This window comes from Siphateles boraxobius, unplaced genomic scaffold, assembly GCF_051911475.1.
Source record: "Siphateles boraxobius isolate OS27281-9 unplaced genomic scaffold, OSU_SipBor_1 74, whole genome shotgun sequence".
NCBI lineage: Eukaryota > Metazoa > Chordata > Actinopteri > Cypriniformes > Leuciscidae > Siphateles > Siphateles boraxobius.
In genome coordinates this window covers 297,501-305,000 of record NW_027509202.1, presented here as the reverse complement: position 1 = coordinate 305,000, position 7,500 = coordinate 297,501, and the positions used below count along the sequence as shown (strand labels likewise).

At 38.2% G+C, this 7,500-nt stretch overlaps 1 protein-coding gene across 2 annotated transcripts in view; it reads right to left on the bottom strand.

The window, feature by feature from the left end:
- The window catches only part of prdm6 (PR domain containing 6), a 37,235-nt gene extending 32,096 nt beyond the window's left edge, over positions 1-5,139 (bottom strand). Inside the window, exons 1-2 of one of the 2 annotated variants that reach the window (XM_077217560.1) lie at positions 4,558-5,139; positions 1,513-1,820 (exon numbers count right to left, since the gene is read on the bottom strand). In XM_077217560.1, the coding sequence (XP_077073675.1) occupies positions 1,513-1,820; positions 4,558-4,945 (696 nt within the window). In that variant the 5' untranslated portion in view covers positions 4,946-5,139. The remainder of the gene's footprint in view (positions 1-1,512; positions 1,821-4,557) is intronic. The other variant, XM_077217561.1, reaches the window with a different exon arrangement.
- Between the last annotated feature and the right edge of the window lie 2,361 nt (positions 5,140-7,500).

Here is a 7,500-nt window from a genome sequence, read left to right as displayed (position 1 = left end):
AAAAGCACATGTTTGCAGTGTGAGTGACATCACTGTGTGTTTCTGTCTCGTTTTCCAGCACTAATATCTAAACGTTCTGAAATCCAGAGACATTTACTGGAGAAAACGCAACATTACTGAACATAGTAAGAAAATGTTTTGAGACAGAAAAATAAATGAATTCAAAGTGAAAACTAAATAATTTTTTCTGACTATTTGTTCTTGTTTTAAGCATAAACTCATTTTGATTAATTTCAAATTTCCAAAATTCTCCAGTAAATGTATCTTGATTTAAGTCGAGTCTCCTTCATTTATACAGCGCTTTTACAGCACACAGAGTTTCAAAGCAGCTTTACAGAGATAACAGGAAAATAATGCAACAAAGTTTGTTTCCAGAAGAAAATAGCGTCACAGTCCAGCTTAAGTAAGTTCAGTGATGTTCATTTCTGCTGTAAAAAAGTTATTAATTTAGATCATTTATATATATTTATATATATATACAGCCGCTCTGGAGTAAACCGTGATGTCATCGTGCAGCTCAGTTCAGTTCTTGTATAATAGTGTCAATGCAGGAGATCAATATTATTGCTGAAAATTATATTAAATGTTAAAATGTTAAATGAATTTAAGAATGTTTAGATATGTGTGCTGGAAATGAGACAGAAACACTGAGGAAGAAGTGTAAGTTACCACAGTAAACCACGGTTTAGTTTAGTCTATGAATGTCACATGACTCCAAACATCTCTGTGTCGCAAACACGCATTATCAAATCAAGTTTCTGAATTCACGTGAAAAATAAACAAGTTTATGTATATCTGTCCGTGTGTGTGTGTGTGTGTGTGTGTGTGTGTGTGTGTGTGTGTGTGTGTGTGTGTGTGTGTTTGGGGTTTTTCCTCACGCTTTTATCTGTTGCATTGAAGCGACACTTTTACAGTCAAACCGAAACTCATCCAGACACTTCAACATTTCTCACATGATCTCAGTTTATTCGCTATAGTTGGTAATAAAATCTGACCAGAACTCAGTTGATATTTGACTGGTTTTGTCCGTCCTTCTGTTAGACTCTCACACATGAATTATGTTGAATATCTGTCAGCTGTTAAATTTAACTACACAATTAGATAATACCAGTTTAGCTCAACCAATCACCAAGCAATGCTTCATGTTGTTCAGTCTGTGCTGTAAAAAGCTGCATTAGTTATTAAAGAAAAAACACTTCAGCAAAACATGATCAGCTCAAAGTGTCTGAATAACTATTAAAGTCCCATATTTTACTGGTAGTCGCTGTATGAAGAATTATTGGGTATAATATGTCACAGTTTACTTTATTTTGCTCTCCTCACTTACAGAAATGAACTATAGAATCCTGCACACACTAGTAATAATATATCAAATATCTAGTGTCTGAATTTGACTGTACATTTGATCAGTTCATGCATTCGTGAATCGAACCCTTGACACTGGTGTTGCAAGCGCATGCTCAGCTGTACAGGACTGTATCCTCCGTATTTTGCAGTGAAACACACACTCACCTCCCACAAGTGTCGTGAGTTCCTCACGGGCCCCGACTGCAGCTTCTCCAGCGTGAGCGGGACGCCCTGGAACGGCCCGATCCACGTCCCCTGAGGGATCCGCTGGGCCGCACAGATGCCGTAGCCGAGGCCCGGGACGGTGCTGGTGCACAGACACACCTCTCGAGGCAGATCCCGGAGCCAGTCCGGGACGTCCGGTGCGGGGACGGGCCCCGAGGAGCCGCTGGTGCCCACCAGCCGCCGCAGCGAGTGCAGGGGTCCGTGCATCGGGCACTCTCCGTTACGGTTATCAGCACACATGTCACAGCCTGCGGGACACACACACGAGCCCGTTACACACACACACACACACAGCTGGGGACCCGTAACGGCCCGACACACACAACTTTAAATTGTCCCTCTGTCAGACGATGCATGAAGACATTCCTTCTGTGCTTCAAACCATCATGGAGACTTTAAATCTAAAGATTTGTAGCAGAAATAGAGCTTGTTTCTCAGCATGATGTTCATGTGCTAATATTTGTGTGTGTGTGTTAGTAAAATGAAATTAGATCATTTCTTACTCACATTATTTCTTCGTCACATGCACACACACACTTTAAATTGTGCCTCTGTCAGCCGGTGCATGAAGACGTTCCCGTTACACTTTATTTTACGGTGTCATTGTTTCAGTGTAATCATATATTTAAGTAGTGAGTAATATTAATAAAATACATGTACTTACTATAGGCTCAGGTTTAGGATACGGGTTTGTTTGAGGGTATTTGCATGTACTATAGTGAGTAACATATGTAACTACTGTAAAATAAAGTGTTACGGACATTTCTTCTGCCGTGAACATCATGGAGACTTTAAATCTAAAGCTTTGTCCCAAAAATAGTTTGTTTCTCAGTACGATGTTCACGTGCTTATATTTGTGTTGTGCACTTTTTGCAAAAATATTATACAGCAAAAATTAAATTAGATCATTTCTTTTTCGCATTAATTCATCGCATGCACACAAACTTTAAATGGTGCATGAAGAGATTTCTTCTACTGTGCATGAAAAATCTTGAATAAAGATTTTTCATACATTTTTCATGAATAAAACTGTTCCAAAAATGAATGTAAAAACAGTTACACTTTATATTAATTATAATTTAAATTAAAATATGTTTTGCATGACTGAGAAAACGACTAAATGAAATTGTTTTTAGTATTTTATGACTCCTAAAAGATGATTAAACGCATTTGAACATGTTCTGCTCATTAAACTGCACTATAGAAATAAAGCGCGCGGCTCAATACAGAATTTTCTTCTAATCGTCTTATTTTGTTCCGTGCATCAGAATATTGTGTGCATCTGAAATTCCTCATGCAATCATCCGAATGTTGTGAAGCACATGTGTTGTGTGTGTAAACGAGCTCCTCTGCTGTGAAATATGAGCTCGGGAACGCGCGTGTAGATAAAGCAGTCTCGTGCCCCCGGGAGACGCGCATGTCCCGCGCACGGATGATGAATGTGGGCCGATGGAGCAGATCGATCAGTGATCCGGACTCACTCTACAAAACTATACAGCAATTAATTGTGTGTTGTCCGCTCATCCCTCATGTGCTCCTGCGTTTATCGATGAAGATCTGCTGATCACTCACACATCTCACATCTCACATCACACACGCTCGTTTACTTCGTTAACACGGAATAGAACGGGACAAAAATCATTTGCGCAATTAAAGATTCAATTCAGAGTAGCTAAAAAAGATCTCAGTTGCTGACATCGACAATGCGTGTAATTATCACATATTCGATAGGATACTTAAACAAAAATTGAATACATAGGCTATCAGATTAAAATAAGTCAATTTAAATATACAAATCAGTTCAAACAATAAATAAATGTTTCATTAAATATGTGCTTTAAAATAATGCCGAGATTAAAACGAGCGTGTGTGAATATGTTTTTAGGCTATTATTCATTTTAATTTGTGTTCATTTCCTTAATTTAGGTGAATAATTTCAGCATTTTCGTGTTAACTGTCGCGCGATGATCCGGATAATAAAAGAAAACTCGTCAAACTCGAGAATAAAATCAATTCGATAACAACAGAATTCACTTAAATCCGCTGCACAACACATTCTTTAGCATATACTGCAAAAATAACTCGTTTAAAAAATATATTAACTTGCACTTGCATTAATGCTATTTTACTATAAAACTAAAATATTTGGTTACACTTTATGTTATTGTTCTAGTGCAATTATATATTAAAGTACTGGGTAATATTAAGCAACAACATGTACTCACTATAGTGTTAGAGTTGGCTATGATTTGGTTCAGGGTTAGTTGCATGTAATTATGCATAATTTACTGTCATTACTATGGTAGTAGGCCTACATGTAACATATGTAACAAGGACACGGTCAAATAAAATGTTACCGTATATTTTCTAAATACATTAAAACACAAAATCACATAAATTGACTCGCTCGTTTTGTTAAAAACTCCCCAAAATAATGTTCTTCACGGTCCTATTTTTTCAAGAATCATATGGATCCTTTAGGCTACTGTAGAATATTTTTGATGTTTTGTTATAAGTTTTTCATTTTTTTTAAAGCATCAGATTTGTGATGTTTCTCAAAGAACTAGAGAATAAAAAGTTCCCATGCATGAAACACATTGTTTCTTTATAACCGAATCCGGTGACGCTTTTTATTTTACAGTGTCTATGTTACACATAACTGTAAATTGTACATGCAGTTACACATGTAACTAACCCTACACATAACCCTAAGTGCGTGTTGTTAATTGATATTAGGCCTTTAGGCTACTTAAATGCATAATTAAAATAAAGTGTGAGCCCGACTCCTCGTGGACGCTTTTTATTTTACAATGTCTTTGTTACACATATATAGGCAACTTAAAAACTGTAAATTATGCATGCAATTATACATGACACTAACCCTAAACCTAACCCTCAGTGCATGTTGATAACTGATATCACTTAAATGCGTGATTAAAATAAAGCATGACCGACTCCTCGTGTGTATTGTGCACGGATGCTCACGGTTATTGGCGTCTCCGTTGCTGTTGTTGACCGGGATGATCTCCATCCTCTGCTGACCGTACAGATAATAGTCCAGTTCCTCCGAGCTCAGCTTCAGTCGCGAGCCTTTATCATTCTTAAAGTTGGACGACAAACAAAGTTCTTTGGCTTGAGAAGCGGCTCCGGTGTCGAACAGCGCGTGACTGAGGGAGCGCGCGGGAGAGTCGGTGGACGAGCTCGAGCTCACGGAGATCAGGCTGGCTCTCGGGACCGGTACCGGCACCGGGTTCTGCGGGAACAGCTGCTGCCAGTGCTGGATGTAGGTCGGGTCCACTTTGAGGAAAGCAGAACCGCTGGGCTCGCTCGGCTTCAGCATGTCCGACACCGATGAGGGATGATGGACTCTCATGTGCTCTTCCTCACTGAAGAATCGATCTAGAACCAGTTCAACTTAACTAGAACAACCAGAAGCGGAGAAGCCGAGCTGTTCTGCGCTTCTGCGCCTCATGTTTCTGGTGATCGCGAGTAAAGACACACTAACCCTGTCAGAAGAGTCCAGGCTGTGACTCCGGGACACTCGCATCAGCGCCCGCGCGCGCGCGCGCACACGCGCCCTCCGCCCACTCTCACGCGCGGGCACGTGCGCCTGGACAGACAGACAGAGACAGAAGTGAAGCTGAGCATCTGTCTCACTCACGCCGTTTTGATTTATCATTCCTTTTTTTTTCTTTTTTGAAGAAAACAGAAGTTTAAGCAGCGCATTGGACAGGCGGAAAGTCGCTCACTGCTAAAAATGAGATGCCATATAGAGGAAACCATTTTTGGAACCTTTCCTAAAAGAACACTTGGTAACACTTTATTTTAATGTACAATAACAGTAAATTATGCATAATTACACGCAACTAATCCTAAACCAAATCCTAACCCTACAGTAAACATGTAGTTGCTTAATATTACTCAGTAGCCACTCCTTTAATATATAAATAGCTACACCGTAACAATAACACCGTAAAAGTGTAACCGAACTTTTTTTCTTGGTGTGAAGAACATTTAATAATCTAAATAATCTCATGCGCAATGAAAAGATTCAATGGATGTACTTTAAGGTTCTTCATACCAAAAAAAAACTTTTTTCTCTCGCGTGATTGAATCATAAATGATCGTCAGATTTGTATAACTGTTTTAGTTTGCATGATGAATCATGCATTATTTCGTCAGAGTGGAATGCAGTTCCTCGCACTAGATAAGCGTGTAACTCGTTCTCAGTTTCCCAGCCTTTCTTGAGAAACTTCCAGCTGTTTTAAAGCGCTCTGGATCTGAATGTGGGGCATTTACAGCAGGGGGGGGGGGGGGGGGGGGGGGTGTTTTGACTGGCAATATTCTGACAGGCCCATTCGTCATCCAGAAGTCTCTGTAGATTGATAACGAACCAAAACACAAACATAATCGTCTGAAAATGAATTCTTGTCTACAAATGCATTTCACCCTTAAAGAATGTGAGCAATAACAACCCGCGCAGATTTAGATGTTTCGCATGGATATAACGATAGAGTTCCAAACAACGTGCAATTATCATTAAAAATAAATAAAATTGGGCTTTTATTTAATTGCATTATTATTATTTAAATAGCATTGATAAATGTCAAATACCTCAAAATAATTTATAGTTGTCATACTTCCAAATAACATTGCTATTATGACAGTGTATTGGTGTTTTTATTCATTGATAAACGAGCGGAGAAATAAAGTGCACTCGAGGGGCCGCGCGGATCAATACATTAACTGCCCAAATATATCATTTTCTGTGCCAAAAAAGCGGATTATTAAAGCTTGGGCTTCATTTGTATATTTTGAGAGCGTGAAGAAACGTGTTTAGGTGTGTGTTTCATTAACATAGACTGCTGTTTGACATTCACTTAGACCCTTCGCATCTCTCGTTAATTAATTCCTCTGATGGCTGAAAGACAAATGAACGCGCAGTTTGACAGGAGTCCGATACAGAACTCAGCCAGCGACTCTTATTATAGTTTTAAGGTCACGGGTTGCTGAGTATATAATTCATTAATATAGACGTATACTCAGATGGGAGTTGATGCTCGTCCTGTTGTTGCAACTCATATTTATAATAAATTGCCTGTTAATAATCCGCACTGCAAATACGAGATTTATGGAACTGCCGCGAGTGTGTTTTACATCAGTCTATTAATGATGCAAAAAAGCTTTTGCTATTTATCCATTAACAAAACTCTTTTTGTGTCACTTTATAGAGAGATAAAGAGAACTCATTCGGAGTCTTATAGTGTTTTCCTTTCCTGTGACAATATTAGTATAGTCAACTCACAATAATGCATGCGTTAATACGATAGACAAATAATATGATCGATATTATCTGATCAACTGATTAGGCGCGTGTGTGATTTACTGCTCATTTGCATTGACTCTAATGATCTGCATTGAATATTTAAATGTGTGGCTGTCATTCTGTCAGAGGGGGCGCGCGAGAGCCTGTCAACGTCATCACACTCACACACGTCAACATCTCATTTGCATAATTAACTAGTTCTAAGCGACGATTGCTCGCACCCAAAATAAGTTTGTTTACATAATATATGTGTGTGCTGTGTATCATTATTTTGTATGTATACATGCATGTATATATTTATGAAAATGTGTTATTTATATATAAAATATTTATATATATCAATTATGTATTTATATACATGCAAATATTTCTTAAATATATACATGTATATGTGTATTTACAAAGTAATGATACACAGCACACACACTGTATATTATGTAAACACAACCTTTTATTTTGGATGCGATTAATCGCATTATTATTATTAAATTATTGGCATTTTATTTAAAAGTATTTTTAAGAATGCACTTGCTTTCAACAAACACGAGTTTGCTCCTTTACTTTGATTAGCTTTAACATCTGCGTGATGCTTTAATGCAGTG